The 26199-nt window shown below is 35.5% G+C and overlaps 1 protein-coding gene across 1 annotated transcript; it reads right to left on the bottom strand.

The window, feature by feature from the left end:
* Nucleotides 1–9312: 9312 nt before the first annotated feature.
* TRMT10A (tRNA methyltransferase 10A) lies at nt 9313–25907 on the bottom strand. Its single transcript, XM_021680380.1, has 8 exons — nt 25831–25907; nt 19756–19972; nt 18754–18916; nt 17744–17815; nt 16639–16713; nt 13973–14122; nt 11760–11865; nt 9313–10558 (listed from the first exon to the last, which is right to left on the bottom strand). Exons 2-8 carry the CDS (start codon nt 19938–19940, stop codon nt 10290–10292), a joined length of 1020 nt encoding a protein of 339 aa, XP_021536055.1. The 5' UTR covers nt 19941–19972; nt 25831–25907; the 3' UTR covers nt 9313–10289.
* Between the last annotated feature and the right edge of the window lie 292 nt (nt 25908–26199).

The following is a 26199-nucleotide window of genomic DNA, read 5'->3' as shown; positions in this document are numbered from 1 at the left end:
TTTTAGAGAGGGAGTGGGGGGGGAGGCAGAGGGATAGAGAGAATCCTTAAGCAGACTCCCTGCTGAGCATGGAGCCTGATGTGGGGCTGTACTTACAACCCTGAGATCATGACCTGAGCTGAAATCAAGCATTGGACGCTTAACGGACTTAGCTACCCAGGCGCCTCGTGTCTGTGCAATGTTAATGACAACATTTATATCATACTTGTGTGTCAGGAATCATTCTAAACACTTTGGATATAGTAACATTTAATTTTCACAATAACTATTTGAGATAGCTACTAATGCTATTCTCTCTTTTTTTTAAATAAGAAAACTGAGGTGCCGAGAGTTGTGCTCATTGGGATACGATAAACAGTTGTAATAAATGCCTTCTTTCAAATACAGTAGAGGATTACTTCTCACATAGGAGTTCAAAGTGTGTGTTTTGATGGAGTGTTCAACAATTCGTTAGTTGCATATAACACCCAGTGCTCATCACCACACATGCCCTCCTTTATACTCATCACCTGGTTAAAACTAATGGTGTACTATATGTTGGCTAACTGAACATAATAAAAAAAAAAATAAAAAAACCCCAGCAAAGTGTGTGTGTTTTTAGTCAGCAGGTGATTTTGCTTTACTTGGTGATTCAGGGGCCCAGGATCCTTCCATCTTGTGACTTAACCATCCCCTGGGGTTTCATTGACAACTGCCTCCTGCTGGCAAAAGAGGGAAAGGGAAGTGGAAGAAAGTTTTGATTTCCTATGGGGGCCGTAATAAATTACCACAAACTTAGTGGCTTAAATCAACCCAGATTTAATCTCTTACATATCTGGGGCAGGGGTCTGAAATGGGTCTCTTGGGCTAAAATCAAGCTGTTGGCAGGGCTGTATTCCTTTTGGAGGCTTTAAGTGAGACTCTGTTTCTTTGCTTATTGCAACTTCTAGAAGTTACCCACACTCCTTGACTCATGGCTACCTTCTATCTTCAGAGCGAGCAATGGCCAGTGGAGTCTTTCTCACAACATATCCCTCAGACACTGACTCTTCTGCCCCCCTCTTCCACTGTTAAGGACCCTGTGATTGCACCGGGCCTGCCTGGTATCCAGTTTATCCCAGATAATCTCAAGGTCAAATGATTAGCAATTTGATTTTCCCTTACTGTCTAACCTCACAGGTTCCAGGGATTAGGATCTTGACGGGACATTATTCTGCTTTCCTTAGGGAGGGTACAATCTGCTTAAAATCTTGGCCTTGAAATGGCAAACATTACTTCTAGTCACATTCCATGGTTGAAAAATTGTCTAGCTCGAAGGGGGTTGATAAAATTCTTAAGTAGGAATCATATTCCAGGTACAACTATATTCTATGGAAAGGAAAACTGAATTCTGATGGACAGTGAGCTCTCTGACACAAAGGTTTAGTGGCTGGAACCTATGTGCTTAACCACTAGTCGCTACTGATATGTACCCAAACCAGGCTCACTTCATAAAGTTAATGTCAAAGCCTTTTCTTTCTCTTTTTTTTCTGTTACAGAGAGCTTACAATAGCACTGCACATTCCCCTTCCTTGAAAACTTAGTAAAATTCACCTATCTGACAGACCATGTAGGTTTGGTGTTTTGTGGGGTGGTAGCTCTTTGACAATTTTATTCCTTCTATGATAACTGGCCTGTTTATATTTTCTGTATTTTGGAGGACTGACTTTGGAAATTTAATTTTCTTAGAAAATTAAGCCTTTCATCCATGTTTCCAAACTTACCTTCATAGAACTGAGACAGATTTGTGATAATTCTAAATTCCTTGCTATATTTATTCTGCAATCTCATTTTTATGTATTTGTAGTTTTTTTGATTCAGCTAGCTAGTGGCTTTTTACATTTTATTATCACTTTCAAAAAAATCAGATGGATTTAGTGTTATGTTCCAAAATGTTCCTATACTTTATTTCATTAATATCTCCTTTCATTACTTTAGTTTCTTTAGATTCATTAGTATTCTAATGTCTTGAGTTGGATTTATTACTACAGTTATATTCATTCATTCTCAGGTATTAGCATAAGTTTTTAAGATGACAGAACTCAATACCCTTCATAATTAAAATACTCAGCAAACCAGGAATAGAAGGAAACCACTTCAACCTAATAAAAGCCATATATTAAAAGCTCACAGCTAACACCATATTCAATAGGGGGAACCACTGAAAGATTTTGCTCTATGATCAGGAACAAGGCAAGAATGCACTCTCTCACCATACTTCTAGTCAATACAGTACTGGAACAGAATTCTAGACAGAGCAATCAGACAAGAACAAGAAATAAAAGGCAAAAAAAAAAATTGGAAAAAAAGCAAATTAAAATGATCTATTTGCACATGACATGCTATTATTTGTAGAAAACTCTAAAGATTATATGCACACACACACCCCCACACGCAAACCTGTTAGAATTAATAAACAAAATCAGCAAAGTTGATGATACAAAAATCAATTGCATTCCTAAACACTAACAATGACCAATTCAAAAAGGAAATTAAGAAAAAAATCCCATTTACTATAGCATCATAAAGGATAAAATACTTAGGGATACACTTAACCAAGGAAGTAAAAGACTTTTACACTAAAAACTACAAAACACCACTAACAGAAATTAAAGAAGAAACAAATAAATAGAAAGACATCCTATACTTAAGGATTGAAAAACAATATTGCTAAAATGTCCACTCTACCCAAAAAGATCTATAGATTCAGTGTAATCCCTATCAAAATCTCAATGCAGATTGAGATTCTTGAATAAATAGGAAAAAAAATCCTAAAATTCATATGGAATCTCAAGGGACCCCAAAAAACTAAAAAAAATCTTGAAAAAGAACAAAGTTGGAAGTCTCACACTCCCTGATTTCAAAACATACTATAAAGCAACAGTAATTAAGATAGTGTTGTACTGACATAAAGACAGAAATATAGGCCAAGGGAACAGAATAGAGAGCTCAGAAATAAATCCTTGCATTTATGGCCAAATGATCCCCAACACAGGTGTCAAGACTACACAACAAATGGTGTTAGGAAAACTGTATTCCACATGCAAAAGAATGAAGTTAACATATGCCATATACAAAATTAACTCAAATTTGATTAAAGACATAAATGTAAGACCTAAAACTTTTAAACTCTTAGAAGAAAACACAGGGGAAAACCTTAACATTGGATTGGGCAATGATTTCTTGGATATAACACCAAAAATACAAGCAACAAAATAAAAAATAGATGGACTCCATTAAACTTTAAAACTTGGTGTCATAAGAAACAATATAGTGAAAAGACAACCTACGGAATGGGGAAAAATATTTGCAAATCATATATTTGGTAAGGGGTTAATATCTAAAATATATAAGGAACTTTTATAACTCAGTGATAGAAGACATTGCTATTTAAAAATGGGCAAGGGACTTGCATAGGCATTTCTCTAAAGAAGATATGCCAATTGCCAGGAAGCACATGAAAACATGCTCAACATCATTAATCATTAGGGAAATGTAATCAAATACAGATATCACCTCACAGCCATCAGGGCCACGATCAAGAGAACAGAAAATAAATGTTGGCAAGGATGAGGAGAAGTTGGACCCTTATGCATTTGGTGGGAATGTAAAATAATACAGCCATTATGGAAAACACTAGAGTCTACTCAAAAAATTAAAATAGAATTACCATATGACCCAGCAATCCCACTTCAGTCTACATATGGAAAAGAATTGAAAGCAGGATCTCAAAGAGATATTTTCATACTGCATTCATAGCATTATTCAAAATAGCCTGAGGTTGAAGCAGATGAATGGATAAAGAAAATATGGTACATATTTACAGTGGAATATTATGCAGCCTTAAAAAGGAGTTCCTTTCACATGCTACAACATAGATGAACCTTGAGGACATTATGCTAAGTAAAAGGACTTTAGTCACAAAAGGACAAAATACCGTATGATTCCACCATATGAAGTATCTAAAGTAGTCAAAATCACAAGCCAAGTAGAAAGGTGGTTACCAAGGGCTGGTGGGAGAGGGGAGGTGAAATTGAGTGTTTAGTGGACATAGAATTTCAGTGCTTCATGATGAATAAGTTCTACAGATCTGTTGCACAACAATGTGAAAATACTTAACACTACTAAACTGTACACTTAAAAATGGCTAAGATGGTAAATTTAATGTTGTGTTTTACCATAATTAAAGCTATATATAAGTGGGAAAATATATAAGACTTCAGCAGCACATAAAAGCTTCATAAAATGAGTGTTCCCTCATTTTTAATTATCTACAAAGAGTCTGTGTAAGTTGACTTATTTACATTTGGTGTGTCTCACAGATATACCTATAAAACATAATGGGCCTATATTTTAAAACACTACACCAGTTTACTTTGAGTTAAAAAATTCTTTGGGGTTTTAAATTTTAAGTTGGAAATGTTAATTTATAACTTAGTTATTTCATATAAACTTTCAAATGTATTGACATGAAGTATTTTATAACATTCATGTTTCCAATATCTCCATTATTAATTTCCATATTTATATGTCTTCTCTCTCCCTCTTAAATTTTAACTTTGCTAGAGTTTAGTCTATTAGTCTTTTCAGAGTCAACTTTTGCCTTGAGCCTCATATTTATGCTGTTTAATTATTACTGCTATCTTTATTATTTCCCTCTTTCAACTTTGAATTTATTCTGCAGTCCTTCTTTTAACTTGTTAAATGCATAGCTCAATAACGCTAGTCTTTTTTTTTCTCTAACTTAAGCAATTTAGGCTATACATTTTCCTTTAAATGTTGCTTTAGCTACATTCCACAAGTTTTTAATCCATGGTTTCATTAAATTTACTTTTAAATGTATTCTAATTTTTACTTTCTTCTGTGACCAAGTTGTTTAGAAGTTTTTTTCTTGTTTTTTTTTTTTTTTTTTACTTCCCATAGAGTGTTTTTCAAACTTGCTATATTTTTAAATGATTTAATTGCATTGTGGTCAGATAATGTGATCTGTAAAAATGACCAATCCTTTTATTTTCTTGAGGGTAGTTTTGACGTTTAGCATATGGTCAATTTTATAAATGTCCCATATGACTTGAAAAGAATGAGAATTTTAAAATTGTTGGACACAAAGTTGCAGATCTATCCATTAGAACAAAAGTGTTATTTGTAAAAAAAAAAAAAAGTGTTATTTGTGCTTTTCAAATTTTATATATCCTATCTAATTTTTCTTTGTGTTCGATTTATCAATTAGAAAGATGTGTAATAAAAATTTCCAACTATTAGGGTACATGTTGTAGTTCTGTGGTCTTTGTAATTTTGTCCATTTTGATTCATACATTTTGAAGTGATGTGTAAACACATTTTAAAATTTTATAATGAAGTCATGACCAACTTTATCTCTAACACTAATTTTTACCATAAGGACCATCTAACACTGAAGAAAAAAGTTCTAGGTGGTAAGGCGTTCCTCCCATTCACAAGTTTATTTCCTACTTTAATGTATTATCAGAGAAGCTGCCTATTATGTTTGGAACTTATTTTCTTTTGTGGCCTAATATATAGATACTTTTATGAACATTACATGGGTGCTGGAAAACTACTTTCAGCCTAGAGGACTTGATATATATCGATTATTAATTACAGCATTTACATCTCCCATATATTTATCTTTTGTCCATTTGAGCTATCATGGGTTGGGAAGCATGTGTTAAAGTCTCCTTATACTAATGCATTTCTTAGTATTTCATGTAATTCCCAAAGTTTTTTCTCAATGAATTTGAATACTATGCTACTTTGTACATTGATATTCACAACTGTCAAATCATTAAGAATTGCATTCTTTTTATTTTTTAAAAAAGATTTGAGAGGGAGAGCATGCACGTGTGCGTGCATAGCGGGGGTGGGGTGGGTAGAGGGAGAGGGAGAAGTAGGCTCTCTGCTGAACAGGACCCGAGATCATGACCTGAGCCAAAGGCAGACACCTGACTGAGCCACCCAGGCACCCATAAGGATTGCATTCTTGAACATTACAACATGCCCTTCTGTTTCCTGTTTAATTATAATGTCGATCTCTACCCAATGTTAAACTTGTGACTTCTTTTTCTTTTATTATTAGCTCAATATGCCTTTCTCTATTCTTTTCTTTTCAACACTTCTAAATAACATTATTTAAGTACAACATATATTTATTTAGGTTTGGGGATTTTTTAAATCCAACTTGGGTGATTTTAGACATTTAGACTTGCTCATAGGAGAGATTTGGTTTTGTGTGGTTATTGTGTTTTATGTTAGCATTCTGTTTTCATTGCCTTTTAAAATATTTCACTAAATGATCTGTGATATTTTGTTTCATAAGTGTTCATTCTGGTAATTTAGAAAATTCACATTTTAAAAAATCTTATCTACATCTGGGTTCCTCAGAAAGCAGAGTCTGAAACAAAGGCTTATATATTATTTATTTTTTGGGGGGGGGGGCAGGTAATGTCAAAGAAGAATGAGAAACAAGGGAAACAAGGCAAGCTATGAAGAAATGTTAATGAGGAAGTATTGTGAAGTTAGCTGCTGCTCGGTTTCAAATCAATTGATTGCTCAACCCTGAGAGGATAAATGGGTAACATTCCTATTTCACAAGGGAGGATACAAAGACTGACAGAGGTTCATTAAGTTCCCCAAATTCATTAACAGGTGACTGTGCCCAAATTTAAGCCTACTCTTTCTACTAACTTTATTGTCTCTTCATTCTGACACTGCTTCTCTCCTTCACATTTATGAAGTGCCTCCTCTATGTGTCTGGCTAGGAGCTAGAAACACATAAACATCTCTATGCCAATTGAGATCAAAGTTTAATGAGCACCATAGGCCACTGCTGTCATTAATTCTAATCTCTGCCATTTTTTTCCCTTTTTAAATTTTCTTTTTACAACTGTTGTCTGTACATGTTCTCAGTGCTCTATGGACAATTCTTGCATTTTACCTATATCATCTGTGATTCTCTCCATCTAAAAAGTGAAATGATCTATCACTTTACTTTGTAATTGGCAGTAATTGATGGGTTTCATAATTGTTCATTCACCTTAACATTCTTTCAGAATTGCTTGCTTTTTTTTTTTCTTTTCCAATCTCAAGTGTTTTCAAATGCTCCAAGATGGCAACACTGATTTCTGGAGAATCAGTCTGAAGAATGCTCCTTCCTTTATGAATGAACTTGATTTATTAAGACTGCAAAGAGAAAATTTTATTATTTCAGGAGACATATCTCCTTTTGATGTATTTATTTAAGTACTAGCGGAGCGGCGCCTGGGTGGCTCAGTTGTTAAGTGTCTGCCTTCAGCTCAGGTCATGATCCCAGTATCCTGGGGTTGAGCCCCGCATCGGGCTCCCTGCTCCGCAGGAAGCCTGCTTCTCCCTCTCCCACTCCCCCTGCTTGTGTTCCCTCTCTCGCTGTGTCTCTGTCAAATAAATAAATAAAATCTTTAAAAAAAAATACTAGCCGAATTCCCTACCTTTATTATGTTCCAATGCAGGTGACTTCAATATTAGTGAAGTCTTAAATAAGGCACCTCAATAAGCCAAAACAATGTTGAGAGAAAATAATACATTAAAATAAGAGATTAGTATTATTTAAAAACCATTTTTAAATACCTCAGCAATTATTTTTTTTTTTTATTTTATTTGAGAGAGAGAGAGACAGAGATAGTGAGAGAGAGAGCACAAGTGGGGAGGAGAGGGAGAAGCAGACTCCCCACATAGCAGGGAGCCCGATGCGGGGCTCGATCCCAGGATCCTGGGATCATGACCTGAGCCGAAGGCAGACGCTTAACCGCCTAACCCAGGCGCCCCATCAATTACTTATTTCTAATTGTAAATTTACCTTTTCTGAGGCGAAGGTTGTGTCTCCTTCTCATCATCAACAGCCTAAGATATGGACTTGTATGGATAGAATTGTGCCTACTCAAATATAAGTTCAAGCCCTAATATCTTGTACCTTTGGATTATGACCTTATTTGGAAACAGGATCTTTGCAAATGTGATCAGGTTAAGACGAAGTCATACTGAATTATGTTGGACACTAATCCAATGATTGATATGCCTTTAAGAGGGACACAGACACAGGCAAGGAAGACTGAGGGCAGAAGCCATTTGATGACAAAGCAGATACTGGAGTGATGCAGTTTTAAGTCAAGAAATAGCAAGGATTGCTGGGCCCACCAAAAACCAAGAAGAGGTACAAAGGATTCTTCCCTATAGCCTTCAGAGGGAACACGATCCACCTTGACTCTGAGCTTTTAGCCTCCAGAACTATAAGAGAAAAAACGTCTGTTGTTCTAAGCTACGCAGTGGTAATTTGTTATGGCAGCCCTAGGAAATAATACAGGGCTTTCATAATTAGTGACAATTAAACTACACAGTGCCTGTAATGATTTTTCCCTGCCTTTCAAAATTAACTTGTGCCTCATTCCATATCAAGTAATTTAAGTAAAAGGCATAATACAGTTGACCCCTGAACAACACACATTTGAAATGCATGGGTCCACTTACATGTGAATTTTTTTCAATACAGTATAGTATTATAAATGTATTTTCTCTTACAATTTTCTTAACATTTTCTCTAGTTTAAGAATACAGTATATAATACATACACAAAATATGTGTTAATGCACTTACTGTGTTATCCGTAAGATTTCTGGTCAATGGTAGGCTATTAGTTAAGTTTTGGGACAAAGTTATACGTGGATTTTCAACTGTGTGTGTGGGGGGGTCGGTGCCCCTAACCCCCCACACTTTTCAAGGGTCAACTGGATTTCATGGTACTAAACCATATTTACTCAGGAAAACCTGAACCTCTGAAAAATACAACTTAAGACATAAGCTTTGCTCTTCTAGAATTGTAGGGGCTTTTATTTATATACCTTGCTCACAGACCTTATTTTAAATGGATAACGATAATAGATTACTAAGAATAAAGCAACAAAAATTAAGAGACAGTAATATCAATACTAAATCTAATGAACTTTCTACCAAATGTGTACATAATTTGAGATGCCAATGAGTAAAAAGAACAGAAACCTAATTTATCCAAACTCAGTGAAGTCTTCTGAAATCTTACTTTAGCTGTGACAAAGAACAATCACTACTTTAAACATAACTGCTCTACATTTACCAGGAGAAAATAAAAACATCTCCTTTTAGCCCCATCTTCCCTTGCCAATGTCCTCATACAAATATTTAGTTAAGGATTTTTGCACTTACTGAAATTCAAATTCTTAGTGTTGTTCCACACAATCATTGATGCAAATAATACAGCTATTTGGCAACTCAGTCCTGTTATCATTAATGATACACGATTATGGACAGATATATATACAATTATATATATTTTTTCATACATGCTTAGATTATTTACAGAAACATACAGTTATATAAGCTTGCATATTATATGCTAGTAGACAGATGCACATATAAAGTTAACTTTATTCACTTTAAGAACCAAGAAATATTTTATTTAATAGAAGTTCATATAGAAGGAAAGGATAGCTAAGAGCTGTTTCCTTTTAAATTTAAGACAAAATTAATACTCAACGGCCTTTTAAAATAATCTAGTCTGAAAAATTACATTTGTAATTGAAATAATTTACCACCATTATTGAAATCAAGAAAATACATTAAAGAGAGTCTTTACTCTTCAGTGATTGCTTTAGAACCACGAAAAGGCATCACAGAGAAGGAACAGAGATGGGCTCCATAGTCCAAAAGAAATAAATTGTTGAGCTTATCAATCTAATACTTCTTCCTAAAATAACTGCATTCTTTTGAAGTAACTGAGTTGAATAAAAAAGCTGCAAATAGGAGGTAGCCTCCCATACAGAACATTTTGGTAGACTTACAGGAGATTTATGAATATCTCCACAACTAAGTAGGCAATAAATCAGAAAGACACTTGATATAAACATAAAAAAGTAAAACTGAAAGGTCAGAAGGCACATTCTAAAAAATATAATCCAGTAAATAAAAGAGAATGAAGGTTTACCAATAAAGTAAAATTCTCAAGAAACTGTTGAGACTTAGAAAATTATTTTAAATATTAAACATTTAAATTTTATGCAAAAACAAAAATACTTTCTTATAAGGGCTTTTTATCACTTAGCTCTAAAAAAAGTTTTCAAAATTCACAACAGAAATAAGAGGAAATAAAATTTTCTCCCAATTAGAATATTCTATGAAGCACCTCATTTTCTCCTAAGTTTTCCTTAAGCTAAAAAAACAAAAAACAAAATAAAAAACAACAGATGACATTAGTGTGGTCTAGAGTTCACTGTAGATTCATTGCTATTTTCTTTATCCTGCTTTTCTTCTTCATGTGGTAATTCTAGTTCATTTCTGTTATTTTCTTCCTCACTGGAATCACTGTCTAATCCATCTTCAACCCTGGCAGATTTCTTGTCATGCGAAGAACCTTCACAGGCTTTGTCTGTGGGAACAGCTCCTTTCCGTTGGGGTAAAATAGTAAAAAATGCTTCTTGCCAGTCTCTGGTTTCCAGATATTCCAGAATAATCTCAAACACTGCAACAAAGACAAACTCCATACATTTCTTAGCCAGGTTCATCACAATGTTGCATTCTGTATTTTAAAAAACACTGCCTTGGTATGAAGAGTGCTAATATGTCCTAGTAACTACTTTGTTCATATCACTTCCTTCTCCTATGCATTGTCAGAGCCAATCCACCCCAAGGCCCTCCAGGCCTGTTAACCTCTTCTCTAGTTTTTTCTCAATTCAGTTCATGAGCACTCAAAGATTTACCATTATCTTCTGTCAATTATAATCAATAGGCAGGGGACCTTTTTAATTTCCTTCCTATTCTTCTTTATCCTTTATATGGTAACATAAACTAGAAACAAAACAAAAGGTTAGCATTAATCTAAATTTCTTCTGTCTTTCCTATAGAGAGTCACTCACTCTGGGGAGCATCTTGCCTGCTTTTTTTTTTACATCAGAGGTAAAGAATATAAATACTGTCTGCAAGGTACTCTCAGTTTAATATATTGCTGAGGGGCTTAATTTGCATTACTTTATGGAAAAGTAATTTCTACTATCAAAGGTCTTAGAAGAAGTTCATTCCTTGAATCAGTAAGTTCATTTCTATAGTTCCCTAGAGCATGCTTTAGAGAAAGTGTTTAGCACATAAAAAGAGCCCAATAAATAGTTGTATACTAACAAAAATTTCTACTAAAAAAAATCTTAAAAGCAAAACTCCAGGCAAAGACTCAGGTCCAAGAATACCACAATGTTATTTACAATAGTAAAAAAGAAAAAAAAAAAATCAACAACAGAACAGTTACATTATTGTATATTCAGATGATGGAATATTATGTAGCCATTAATAATGATTCAATGACAGAAAATATAATTATAAATGGGGGAAAACACCCAAATTTATAACATTTTATGCAACAGAGTAAAAATCCAATTATGTAACAAATAATATTATATATGTATAGGAAAAGAACTGGAAGGAAACACACCAAAAAGTTAATACCAAGTATCTCTGGGTAGTGAAATTATAGCTTTTTTTCTTTATACTTTTCTATATTTCCAATTTTTTCTAAAATATGCATGTATTATTTCTATATTCAAACAAATTATAAATGATTACATTTTATAATTTTTTCTCCAGCAAGATGTATATTTTCTACTTGTCCAAAGGTAATGTTATTTTTCACATTGTTCACTCAGGCATATTTTCATAATGCCCTTATAGCTTACCATGATTAATTGCCAAAACTTTTCTACTATTCATCTTCACAAAATTTCCAAGGGGTAGCTGTGCATGGTCAATTCCATGATCTGATGCTTGTTTATATGTGAGTCCCTAAAACAAAGATACTATAACTTGGACTAGAACATTAGATTATTTTAACTTAAAGTCTACAACAGAATAAGTACTTTTAAGAAAAACTATAGTTCAGAGAACATTATCTGACAAAGTGTGTGTGTGTGTGTGTGTGTAATTGCTAATCTGGAAGTGTTCTTCTGACAATAAGTATCGTCAGAATGTTTAGGGCATTTGTTTTAATAGCTTTACAAATGAGGAAACCCCATCACAAAGCTCCTCAGTGGAAGAACCACAAGAAAAACCCGGCTCGTGCCTTTTTACTCGGATAGCTCTTCACCATTCCACACTGCCTTTCTCTCAGTTTAAAATACTCAAACTGGGAGCGCCTGGGTAGCTCAGATGGTTAAGCGTCTGCCTTCGGCTCAGGTCATGATCCCAGGGTCCTGGGATGGAGCCCCACATCGGGCTCCCAGCTCAGCAGGGAGCCTGCTTCTCTCTCTCTCTCCCTCTGCCTCTCCCCTTGCTTGTGCTCTGTCTCTCTTTCTCTAATGAATAAATAAAATCTCTAAAATAAATAAATAAATAAATAAATAAAATACTCAAACTGAATTCCTAGAGAAGCACCATCACTCTTCCCGTGAATGTAAATACATATAAAGATAAAACTATGTTTTTTTTTTTAAAGATTTTATTTATTTGAGAGAGAGAGAATGAGAGAGAGAGAGAGTGTACATGAGAGGGGGGAAGGTCAGAGGGAGAAGCAGACTCCCCGCCGAGCAGGGAGCCCGACGTGGGACTCGATCCCAGGACTCCAGGATCATGACCTGAGCCAAAGGCAGTCACTTAACCAACTGAGCCATCCAGGAGACCCTAAAACTATGATTCAATTACATAACATTAAGAGGCACAAATGGCAAAGACAGAGTAAATGAAAACGTGATTTGAAATACATTTTAAATTGCCTATAAATTTTATTTTCCCTATCAATTAAAAGATTGTTGGATACAAATTTTCTCCTCAAAATTAAAATCCTTAGAGCCTGTTCTAAACAGAATTGAAGTAGCCAAAAGACAAAGTACAGGAGAAAGAAGAGCTAAATTTCTTAACCAGTAGTGTGCAAATTTTAGGGACAAATAATAGATTGAGACGGGTGCTTCTGAAAACAAAACTAATGTAGTTCAGGAAAAAAAATTAGAGAAAAAATTTGATTCTACACAAATAACAAAATAGAATTTTTCCACTAAGAAAAAAATTTAAAAAGCTAAAGATCATTCTGATAAAAATTCCCTGTGATGCTACAGAGCTGCACTGTCCAGTTATGGCCACAATTGTGACTACTTAAGTTTAAATTGATTAGTTTCTCAATCATACTATGTACATGATACGTGCTCAACAGCCACATGGCTACCATAATGGACAAGATGATATAAACTATCCCAGTGTTACAGAGAGTTCTACCTCAGAGTGATGTTATATAAGAATAATGGATTACTTCATATTACTGCTGATAGCATTTCCTCAGACACTTGGTAAACATGGTTTTTCTTGAGTTGGGTTGCATTTAGCATATTGCAAAGTAGTTGGCAAAGTACAAAATAATGTTTTTTTTTAGAAAGTAAATTTCTGTAATTTTTCATTCAAATGAGGGTAAGGAGGGTAAGGAAGAGAGAAAAGTACAAAATATAAGAGAAAAGAAAACACACCCCATGAAAATAACATATATAAAAACTCGTATAAATTTACCATTTGGAATTGATTTTGGTATAAATGCTATAAATTTTACCATCAGCAGCATCTACTATCAATACAGCATATCATTTGGGCATGTGGACTCTGGAACAATCTGCTGGTTTCAAATCTCTGCTTTATCACCTACTACTATTGATTTTAGACTTAGTTTCTCTGTGACTCCAGTTCCTCATCTGTAAAATATAGATAATAACAGCACTGACCTCACTGTGTTGTAGGGAGGATTAAGCAAACTAGTAATATATGTGAAATGCTTTCTTGGCTAGAAAGGTAGTTCAGAATATAGTAGGCAATCAATAATGATCAGCTATCATTAGTATTATTGCTACTATCAAGAAAATTGTTATATCCATTTTAAGTATGAGCAAAAGCAAAAATAAAAACTTAATAGTACCTTGTGATGGTTGTGATCTACTAACCCTCCAATCACATAGGCCTTTGATTCATCTAATTCCTTCAATACATTAGGTGAGTCTGATGTTAGATAAATCAGGTCTTCTTTCTTTATGAATTCACTATAATGCTCTGGTTTGATGTAGATATCCTTTAAGACATAAGGAGAAAGATGTTATTAATTAATAGGATTTTGTGAAAATTGGCTAAAAACGATTATTTTCTCTTCCTTAGACAAAGCCACCCAACAGCATATGAAGGGAAGTATGAAAGAATATTTTACAATGTATTACTGAGAACCTATTATTTCAATTCCTCATCACCTCACACCTGATTATTTAAGTAGCCTCCTACTGTTATTTCCCTGTCTCTAGCCCCAGATCCCTCCAATTTACTTCCACACATCAATGGCAGACTCACTTTCTAAAAATCTACTTTCAATGTTTTATCTTTACCTGTAGGATAAAACTTAAATCCCTTTACTTAATAACTCTTTCTTGAATATGGCACTAACCTAGCTTTCTAACTTTATCTCTGTTCCAATAAAACAAATGCATTTTTTTTGGCCACATATCTGCTCACACTGTTCTCCAACCAAAGAATGCCTTTTCCAATCCTTCCCCTCCATCTGCATGAATCATCACAAAAGGAAATGGCTTATAGATTTAATAAATTCCATGCTCTTGTTTCTACAAAGATACACATTTGAAGTCTTCATCAAAATTACCAGGTCAGAGGTCCAAAACTGAACAACAGCTGTCAGTTAGAATTTTGCAAACTGCATTGACAGAATAAAGGATGATGCATCACCAGACTCAGATGGCATTTATCTAGTAATTTTTAAAGAAATAAAAAAAGGAGACTTCTCACCTAAAATGTACAACCTACTAGGTAATATATAGCCACTTTTCTGGAAAACGGTATTATTAATTTGATACCTATGCTTAATAGGGGCCCCTAGAGGGACCTGAATAAAGACCAGTGAACTCGTGAGTCTCTGGAAAACTGGTGGTATAAATAATAAATTTTAACAAGCCACAAAATAACTGAAAGTATGCCTACACCAATTACATTATTTCTTAGGAAAATAGGCATGAATATAAAACTTGGTAAATATATTGTACTTTAAAACCCAGGGAAGCTTTTTTTTTTTTTTTTTAATTTTATTTATTTATTTGAGAGAGAGAGAAAGAGGGAGACAGCGAGAGAGGGAATACAAGCGGGGGAGGGGGGGTGGGAGAGGGAGAAGCTGGCTCCCGGAGGAGCGGGGAGCCCAATGCAGAGCTCGATCCCAGGACCCTGGGGCCATCACCTGAGCCGAAGGCAGCCGTTTAACGACTGAGCCACCCAGGTGCCCCTAAAACCCAGGAAAGCTTTTGAAAATGTTTCACACCATAGGCTATTACTAAAATAAATGCAGGGGTGCCTGGGTGGCTCAGTTGGTTAAGCGTCTGACTCTTGATTTCGACTCAAGTCATGATCTCAACGTCATGAGATCAAGCCCACGTTGGGCTCTATGCTGGGCATGGAGCCTGCTTAGGATCCTCTCCCCCTGCCCCCACCTCTCTCTAAAAAAAAATAAATAAATAAAATAAATGCAGTCATTATGGGATTAGTGAGCGTGAGAGGGAAAGTTTGTCACGTAAAAACTGGCTTTGAGAAAGAAAAAAAAATAGGACTAACCCAGTACTTCACTGAATAGGGCAAGGTTCCTCAGGCATTAGTACTAAAGCCAATCTATTCGTCATCTTTGCAAATGAGAACAGTTTAGTCCAATAGAAAAAAAAAATGTGAGCCACATATGTAATTTTAAATCTTTCAGTAGGACACATTAAAAAAAGCAAAATTGGGGAAATTAATTTTAATATATTGTACCCAATACAATATACCGAATATGTTATCATTTTAACATATAGTAAATTTTTTAAAAAAATTTCAAGCAGGTATTTTACATTCTCTCCCTTTTTTTTACTGTCTTTGAAATCCAATGTATATTTCACATTTAAAGCACATCTCCATTCAGACAAGTCACATTTCAGTAGTTCAATATCCACACGTGGATGGATAGTGGACACCATATGGGATGGCACAGATTTAGTAGAAACAGAATGCAAGTATATTTCCAAATTTTAAAGTGACTTCACTCTTACAAATAATTTATCACCAGTTTGCTAGGTAGCGATTGTACACATAGACCTTTAAAATTTTTCCTGTTTTAAAAAATTGTTTTAAAGTTGGCAGTAAAGAACAAACTGAGGGTTGCAGCAGGAGAGGTGGGCAGGGGATAGGCTGGACAGGTGATGGGAATTAAGGAGGGCACTTGCTGTGATGAGCACTGGGTGTTGCATGTAAGTGATGAATCACTAATTCTACACCTGAAACCAATTTTACCATATATGTTATCTAACTAGGATTTAAATAAAAAATAGAAATAAAAAAATTAAAAAATAAAGTTGGTGGTAAAATAAATGAGATTAATGAGAACAGATGTGAACAGGCATTTCAGTTTCTTTAGCTTCTCCCATTAGTAACATCAGACTTAGTACAGTGATATACAGGGTTTAGAGACTGTGGACTCCTATATTTATTGGCATTATGTGAATTTAGGTAAAAAATTTAAGCGTAAAAATACCTGGAATTATGTGAGAGTTCAACTATTTTAATTACCTTCCAGTTGACCCATCCTTTGTCATTTTCATCCATGTTCTTTTTCAACTGGCCTCCATGGCTTGTCAAGTAAAACTGGTAAAGAGATTGGTGGACACAGAAAGAGAGAGCAAATGACTATTAGAGTCCAATATTATATTTCTCTTCTATACTCATCTGATCATCAATGAACCATAAAATATAGTCATTTTAGAAAAAAAATAAATTTGTGACATGCTTTAAACATACAAGAATAAATGTGCAGTAGAAGTGACATGTTTCACGTATCTCATAACCCACTACCTTGAGTATTCCATCTACATTTTTCTCCCATTTTACAAGCAGCTACAATCTGACTCTCCCTTAATGACAGCCCTTCTACAAACTCCCTACTTCCTGTCAAGTCTTCATTAAATTTCTTTTGCCACCACTGTTTTTAACCAGTCCATAGTCTTCATAATTCTCCTTTGATTCTAAACCCTGACACCTATTGCAAGTCTAATCGAGGGTGAGAAGAATATAAAACGTAAAAATATAAAAATACATCACTTGATAAAAGAAAATAAATATCTAACCAGAAATATATTAAGAGTTTCAGGTTCTTAACATCAGTGAGCCAGTGTTAATTTTTAGGTCACCTAGAATTCAAACAAATAGAAAAAAGACCCTAACTACTCTTAACACCGCCAATTAGTCTAAGGAAATACCTTTCAAAATGGTCACAGACTCAAAATCCTTTAGGTAGAAGTAACCTAACCACAGGTACGATGGCACACATCAAGCTGGGGGCAGTTCCCTCACTTCCTGCGAGGGAAGGAATTGAGAGCTGAGAAACTGGTATGAAAATATGTATATATCCTTTAGTGAAGATGTTCAACTACACAGGAATGAGGTCAGTGTGTACAAAACATGATGACCGTGCAACGTGTGACTAAGACTGATATGGGAAAAAATGTTGAAAACATTTTATTTTTGTAGCAAATGAAAACATTTTTCAAATAGGCATTTTGTTCTCTAAGGAAAAGCATCTGTAAGATTCTTGTACAGGCAATTGGGAATATCTCTGCCTTTTCCTGAGGAACTTATAAAAGGAACCTGGAATCTGTTTTAAATTCCCCAAACATACCTGCACAGGATGCAGTGCTCGTCGATTTTCTGCATAACATCGTTGAATCTGCTTATGAAGTTTCTTAATGTCCTATAAAAGAGTGCAATTTTTAAAGCAGCATTTTGAAAATCATCTATGACCATTCCACAATCTTAGTAGAATAGAATAAACAGAAGAGAGGGACTAGACAGGTACATTTTTTCCTCTGGAAATACAGGCCCTTTCTGACATTTTCCATTCAACTTCAGTATATACTAACATAATAATTACTATAAGTAAAGTCAATACCCTGACCAATAATTTCAATTTTGTATCCACTTAAAATGCTAATTCATGAAAATATTTACTCCTCTTAAGAGAAAACAAAAGAAGAAAAACTCTCTTAGAGCCATACTACTGCTATTTTCGTAACTTACTAACGATTTGGGAAGTAAGTAAAGCATGTTTTCTTCAATAACATTGTTCAGACAACCAATTTTCTCAAATTAGTAAATAAGAAATAATTCTATTAAACCAATCCCATTTCTTACTTTCTTCTGATTAGGACAGATAACAAAAACACTCCTGGATCTTTACGATTAATATAGTTACTGAGTCTTGTAATCTAATTACAGTGTCTGTGTCTCTCTCTTCTACGCATATAAATATGAGCAATTTATTAGCTAGTTTAACTTAGGGGGCATGATCTTGGAAAACTTTGAGATGCATTTTAGTATATAAATTTGTATCAAAGTGATATTACCTATTAAAGCAAGAATTATTCAACCTACTTTATTTTGTCATTTTTAAAGATTTTATTTATTTATTTGAGAGAGAGAGAGAGTGAGTGAGAGAGAGCACAAGCAGTGGGACAGGGAGAGGGAGAAGCAGGCTCCCCACTGAGCAGGGAGCCCAACGCGGGGCTCAATCCCAGGACCCGAAGCGGGATCATGACCTGAGCTGAAGGCAGACGCTTAACCGACTGAGCCACCCAGGTGCCCCTTACCCTACTTTACCTACAGGATTTTTCTGAGAATGATTCATGATACCTTTAATACCATCAAGCTGTCAAAACTGCAGTCAATGATAAGGCGAAGTGTACTGTGAACAACATCTCTTCGAATACGTTTTCTGTCATTTCCATCTGAGTTTGATTCCAGTTGACATTGTCGCTCTAATTGTTTTCTCTTGCGTTTTTCCTTCCGCTTTTGTCTAAAATTAGGAATTGAAACTTTTTGTTGTTATTTACATATTGAGATATTTACAAGACTCTTCTAAACAGAAAAAAAGCCAATAATCTTTTTAAATTAACAGGCTGAACCACATGAAACTGCTACTTCTGTGGATCAAATGTCAGCAATTTTATACAGTCCACCAAAAAGCTTTAGACAGAAAATAATTTTGCAAAAACAATATAATACCTTCTACACAAACCCTTACTACTCCTAATTTCATTTATTATTGGTAATACACTATACTAAGACTTCATAAAATACTGAATTTTAGACTTAAGGATGAATTTTTACTTTTATCATTCTTCTCCTACATGATTTTCTAACAACGTTAATACAGAATACAGCAAAGTAGAAGTGTTTTTTAAAAAAACCTACTTTTTCTATCATCTACATCAACTATAGTTTATTTTCCCTCAATAAATGTTGGCATTATATAATAACAGCTTCAGCTTAACTGCTCTCACCAAAACCTACAATGGTTTTTCTAGCAAAATCAATGTTAGGCCCAAATTTGATCTTTCTGAGGTGGTTATTTTTGTTCTATATCTAGGACATGGATGCTAACTATATCCCTTATCTAAGTCAGTTATTTCAGAAACTGTGCTGCTACTCATAACAGGTTCTGGGTGAGAAAAAGTGTAGTGTAAATCCACCAAGGCGGAAACAAATATAGTTTTAACAGCCAATTGACAGTGCTGGCTAACAACATACATAGCCCCAGTTTTAATCATCACAATTACTTTTGATGTGTCAAAGGGCTATGCAAAGTTCAGCACTCCTGAATGGGGTAGCATATATATGCATTTTGAAACATACTTGCGGAGTTCTCGTTGTTCTTCCCATTGTTTCTGTTTAATTAGCTTCTTCATCTGTCGTTTAGATATTGGTTCAAACCCTTCACCTAATCTTGGCTTCTGGCTCTTCTCTTGATCTTCACTTAAGCTTTGCTTTCTTTCAACATTAGAAGACTCAATAAATGCTGGCAACATTTCAGAGGTCATTATTTGATGCCTCTGAAAATACTGAAAGGCAACTTTTGACGTGAACAGGTAAGTTACAAACACATACAAAAAGTAAAAAAAAGATCAAAAGATGTGATTAAAATTAAATCCTATCAATAACGAATAAAAATATAAATTTAGACAATTAAATGTCATTTACTGGCAAAGACCATTTGATGAAATGGGTGTTTGCATATACTATTAGCAGTCTTGGACAATTTTTGCAGAAGGTTACACAGATCCATTTCAAGAGCTTTAAAATGTCATGATACCCTTTGACCCAGTAACTTATTTCCTTAGAATAAATTCCTGTAAATGGATCAGAAATATACACAAAATTAATGCAAAAGGGTGTATGTCCTACAGCATAATTTTTTACAATGAAAAATTAGAAACTACTTGAATGTCAGCAAGAGGTAGCTGTAAATAAATTACAGTTCATCTATAACATGGACTGGGGATACTAAACATCCAGTAAAAATCATGTTTCCCAAAATTATTTAGTGATAAAAGGAAATGGTTATGCTAAGTAGAGAAAAATAAAAACAAAAAACATATATATATTATATCCAATTTGTTTTAAAAAGAATATGTACACATAAACATGTTTAATTTTTATCCATGGTTTTTTGCATTTTCTATATTTATATAATGAAAATATATTGCTTTATGAAAGAAAAAATACTTTTAAAAAAGTGATGGGAAGAACCTTTTTTTAGTTGTCATTAATGCTACAGTACAAGGGAAATGTTACTTTCATTATCTGGGTGTACACTCAGAAATGATTTTTGACAAAAGATAAACTATAGATTTACATATTTTGGACAGTGAAGAAAACAAATTTGGTTTCCTCTCAGTATATTTCATTGTAAATATGTAATTATAAATATCCATGTTAGCCATGGCTGAAAAACAAAATATATAAGTTGACCTTATATCAGTCATGGGATGTGTAGGACCATCTCAAACATATTTAATTGGATTAACCACGCACATCTTTATATCTATTGTCTAGAATTGAACTTACCTTCAGATTAGGAAAGAGTTAAAAATACTAAGATTTCTTTTCTCTTTAACAGATTACTAACACTACAACTTAAAAATTTATTTATGCCTAGCAAAGACTAAGCCTGACTTGCAAATGTTCCATTCGCATTAAAGAAAATTCTATGATTCTTTTTTCTTAAAAGAGATGGCTAACAAGTCTATGCAGAGAAGCTAATATCTAAGAGAAAAATCCCAACAATTCAGATAATGGAAAGGACAAAACCATGCAGAAGATAATTTAAGCAGCTTTATTATATGGTTCTTGCTTTCTTTAAAAGTGTAATGTTGTAACAGGACACATGGGGATAACTAAGAAAACACAAAGTTTACCAAACTTTGACTGAAAGATGAATTTTAGATGTGTGTTTTGGGGGCTACAGCAAAAACCCTGGCATTTTGCTAAGTCACAAATTACTGAAGGGGAAAGAACCATCTAGTAATCCAAGTAAGAGTTCACAAGTTTTCCTTATGGCACTAACCAAACAGTACTCTTAGTTTGGGGAAAATATCTCCTAGAAATGACAACCCAAATTTGATTTTATACTGGAAACTGCCTATGGGCACGGATGGTCTGCTTTTGCCTAATATTATATCACCACATTACATTACTAACACAGTGCCTGGCAGTTAGTAGATGCTTATTATATATTTGTGGAATAAACAAATGAGCGAATATATTACAAAGGATTTTAAAAAGTAATGAAAGTGGTTATAATGAACATTTATTAATTCTTATGGTGCTAAATAATGTATTATCTAAATTAATCCTTAAAACAACCCTACAAGGTAGACAGAATCATGCCTACTTTACAAAGAAGGCACCGTGAGATAAAGTAACTTGCCCCAAATTACAAAAGTACTAATTAATTCCTAAGAAACAAGGCACCTAGAACAAATCTAGGACAAAGTCCTCAAAATACTTGAGGAATGAATAGACAAATGAAGTGATGGAGCTAAGATTCAAACCCAGATCCAACTCTACTCTCTCCCAGAAATCCAAAATCTTATTTAGAAAATGAGGGTTTCCAAAGAATATAAAAGAGCTGTGTGGCTTCACCCCAGCTGTTGGAGGGCTCTGAGAACACTGTGTCACTGAAAGAGGAGAAAAAAATAGCTCCAGTTCAATTCCTTTCCACTGAATACAAAAATGGGACAGACTTCCTAGATAGTTGCCAAAAGTTCACATTCTGAGGCATCCTGTCTCTCAATCTTGAAATACATGACAACAGTAGATAAAATACAAGGGGAAACAAAAAAGGTATAGCTTCTCTCAAAACCAAAAACAAGAACTAAAATAGATATTGTTTCTGCTGGGTCTGCTATTAAAGGCAACTGGGAGTTTTCTTAGCTTTAAAGAGGATGGCAAAGAGAATAGCATTATTATTATTATTTTTAAAATATTTACTTATTTTAGAGAAGAGAGCACATGCACGGGGTGGGGGGGGGTTGTGGCAGGGACAAAGACAGAGGGAGGAGAAATAGGTTCCCTGCTGAGCGTGGAGCCCTATGCAGGGCTTAATCTCACAACCCTGAGATCACAACCTGAGCTAAAATCAAGAATCGGATGCTTAACTGACTCAGCCCCCAGGCGCCCCTAATAAAGTTTAAGATGAACCCTTAAACTAGTGTTGGGGGTGGGGCTCCTTTTTCCATGAAAAAAGGCTGAAAACAGGTGAAATTTAGACTAATGGCTTATACCACGCTGGTTACCTGGGGAAACCCGAAGTGTGAAACAGACAGCTTCTCAGCTACAACCAGGGCCAAACCATGAGATGACATATGAACTTAGAACACTACAGGATTAGAATTCTGAATCACCCATGCAAGCTGTGCTGTGGAATGAAGCATTTAACAGGGCCAGGGGTAGGAGCAACCACAAATCAGCTGCAGATAGACAGATGGTTTGGAGAGGGGAAGTGATAATTCCATGAGAGGACTATGCAAAGCAAAATTACAAAAAGACAGAAATGATGGGAAAAACCCAACAAAATCAACAATCAGGAGATAAATTCACTCTTCACAAACTGAAAATAATAGGACAATGTGAAAAAGACTAAAGTAAGTTTGGTTGGAATCTTTCAAGAGATCATAGGAATAGAACCATAAAAACAAAACAGGAAATCGGGACACAAAAGCAGGCATAAAAAAAGCAAAAAGAAAAATCTATGAAAAAGAACCTATTTGGAAACCAGGAAATTAAGATATAAAAATTTCAAGAGATGAGACAAACTCCAGATTATCTGGAGTCCAAGAGAGGTAATGGATGAATCAGAAGACATCCTGACAATCTCAGAATTCAGAGAAACAGAATGACAAAATATGTCAGAACAACTGAAAGACTTAATAGCAGGATGAGAGAGATACAAGCAAAAAGTTAACTGGAGATAAATGTATAACCTTAAGTTCATTCATTAAAGAGTGTTCTTAAAAAGCTGGAAAAAAAAAAAAGCATTCAACTTAAGAAACAGGAGACAGGGAAATTCAGTAAGCCTGAAAAAATTAGAAGGAAGAAAATTTTAAAATATATATTGTGATCCCCAGAATCACTTTCATTTTACTGCCTCTATATACACAGTACATTAAATAAAAGCAATGCATGTATGCAAAACAGTACATGGTAGAAAACAAGCTAAACCTGCTCACCAAGCTAAATGTGCAAACTTAAAAGCACAATTAAAATTCACAGGAAACAAATTGCTCTCTTCATAAAACAATGACTAACATCTCAAAAGAGGACATTTCTGTTCGTCAGTGGCACTGTGTTTTGCTAGTTCTTTATTCCGTTAAAAAAACTGCAAGTACTGATTGGCTCTATAATGTGAAATTTTTTTTAAAAAGCAATATATTGCAGTGTTTTATAGCTCATGTACACCAGGGGGAGCTTTTGTCTTTCCTACCTGAGAAGTCTAAATTAAATTTAACCTGGCCTATCATTGCATACTAATTTTTTTTTTTAAAGATTTTATTTATTTATTTGACAGAGACAGCGAGAGCAGGAACACAAGCAGGGGGAGTGGGAGAGGGAGAAGCAGGCTTGCCGCTGAGCAGGGAGCCCGATATGGGACTCAATCCCAGGACTCTGGGATCATGACCTGAGCCGAAGGCAGCCGCTTAACAACTGAGCCACCCAGGCGCCCACATACTAATGTTTTTAAACAGCCTATCAAATACAAGGAAAGGTCATGAGCTAGTCGACATTTTCATTATCTTTAAAACTATTCCGAATTAAGAAAATGCACTGCAGCGAGTGAATATTTTTAAAGCTTTCATAAGCTAGATACATTGAGGCACAAAATAAAAAAGAAATGCTAGCTTGAGATCCAATATATTACTGCTTACATCACACTCTACAAAGATGTGTACCAACTCTCACTTCCTATACCATACAATAAGCATTTCACCGTGTACTAGCTTGTTCAGATGACCTGAAGCAAAATGTGGCATTTTTTTACTCGGTATACTTGCTTTCTAAAGTTTTTGCCACAATTTATAAGCTCCATAGCAGAAGTTTTGTGTTCCTCCCTCACACGCAGTGACACAGTACATTTTCATTTATTCAACCACGTTCAACAAGTATTTAAGAGCAATATTTTGTAGCAATTATAGAAATATCTGTGTGAAATTTAGTTTAATATAGAATTTTTACAAGGTTGGTTTATTTAGTCACAGAAATTGGTTATCAGGTGGTCTGATAAAACCAAGAACTGGATAAAGGTGACTAAGGCCATTTGGTGTGAGACAAATAAGTAGTGTTAAAAAAAAAGGGGGGGGGCATCTCAATCTTCCTTGTATTTCCAGTTCTTCGCACAGCTTCCAGCAGGGAACACACACATACATCAGTGAATAGCTAAAATAAAAATTAAAAAAACAAAACAAAACAAACCCAACTTCCATGGATTTTGATTGGGCTAAATAGTCTTCATAATTTATGACAGAGTCTCCCTTTCTGAAAGATCCAAAAGAATGTTGGAATACCTGCAAAATGGAATTAAATGACCTGACAGTGACAGGGAAAGAACCCTTTTTAAAACGCGCCGGCCAGATCTGCAGTATCGAAAGCGCATGATTCAGCGGTCAGGCCCTTTGGGAGGATTGGGCTGGGAGAGGGAGAGGAGAAGGAATTAAAAAACAACCAAAACAAAAAGTGACAAAGTCATCTGTTGCTATCCTCTTTATAGCTCTAGAAAAATTCCCGAATTTTAACAACATATTTCACTCAAATCAAGTAACGCCTCAGTCCTCTTAAAAACCATCCTCGGCTCACCACCAAGGGGCTAACAGCACCTGCAGCAACTTTCCCCTGAGCTCTCAACATTTCAGAGCGCTCAGCTACGTCAGCCCCTCGTTGGAGAAACGAGGTAAGGCCGATTTAAAGAGGTAAAGCGACTGCTCCCGGTCTCTAGCCACCAAGTGGCAGAACCACAACTCGTTTTCCAGCCCTTCAGAGTCCAGATTTCCCTCTCCCTTCATTATTTGGAAACTCACACTCTTCAAACACTAGGGACCGGATCCCGACCCCCATACAAACGTCGACCGTAGGCGCCCCCACAGCAGGTGGGTTGAGCCTCGCCCCACACTCCCCTCTAGGCGACCTGTCTGCGGACGCACTTGAGGAGGGAATAAACTACAGCCAGCGAATCAGGGAGCTGCTTGGCGCCGGGGACGCTCTGTATCTGACATCACTTCCTTCGGGAACTGGGTCGCGGCGCAACTTCTACAGCCCCACTCCCCTCTCCCCCGGAAGCCGTGTTGCTAGTTGAGAATGGCACTCGCAAAAGCCCCTTTTGCGCCCAAAGAAGACCAGAAAGTAAGCAAGCGCCAGCGGCAGTGCCAGGAGACTTACCGAGCTGAGGAGTTGTCAGGGAACCGAGAGCACCAACACAGAGCCTTCTCGTAATGGTCTTGATACAGCTCACGAACCTTCCCTAGGAAACTTCAACTCCCAGAGGCAGGGACGGAAGCTATGCGTAGGAGGCTACGGCGCTTACGCCTTTACGTCATCGAACTGCGCCACGTTTGGACCTGCAGTGAAAGAAAGCGGAGGGAGTTCATGTTGGGCGGGGTCTGGAGTTAGGGTTTTTGGAGGGGGAGGTAGTTAGAATGATGTCTGTTTTTCCACCCCGAAGCAAGTGTATACTTGCAGGCATGTATTCGTTTATATATTCCTATGGGGATGGAGGAGGGGTGTAAGGCATACCTACTTTAAAAAATT

The sequence above is a fragment of the Neomonachus schauinslandi genome, chromosome 2, assembly GCF_002201575.2.
Source record: "Neomonachus schauinslandi chromosome 2, ASM220157v2, whole genome shotgun sequence".
Taxonomy (NCBI): domain Eukaryota; kingdom Metazoa; phylum Chordata; class Mammalia; order Carnivora; family Phocidae; genus Neomonachus; species Neomonachus schauinslandi.
This window is presented reverse-complemented; position numbering and strand designations above follow the sequence as displayed.

Bases quoted from the DNA above. Each gene is read 5' to 3' on its own strand.
- TRMT10A (XM_021680380.1), bottom strand. From the start codon at position 19,940: ATGACCTCTGAAATGTTGCCAGCATTTATTGAGTCTTCTAATGTTGAA. The intron at 16,714-17,743 runs GTATGTTTGGGG...TCTCTTTACCAG, and splicing joins GAGCACTGCATCCTGTGCAG to TTTTACTTGACAAGCCATGG. The intron at 10,559-11,759 runs GTAAGCTATAAG...TCTTTGTTGCAG, and splicing joins AGTTTTGGCAATTAATCATG to TGTTTGAGATTATTCTGGAA.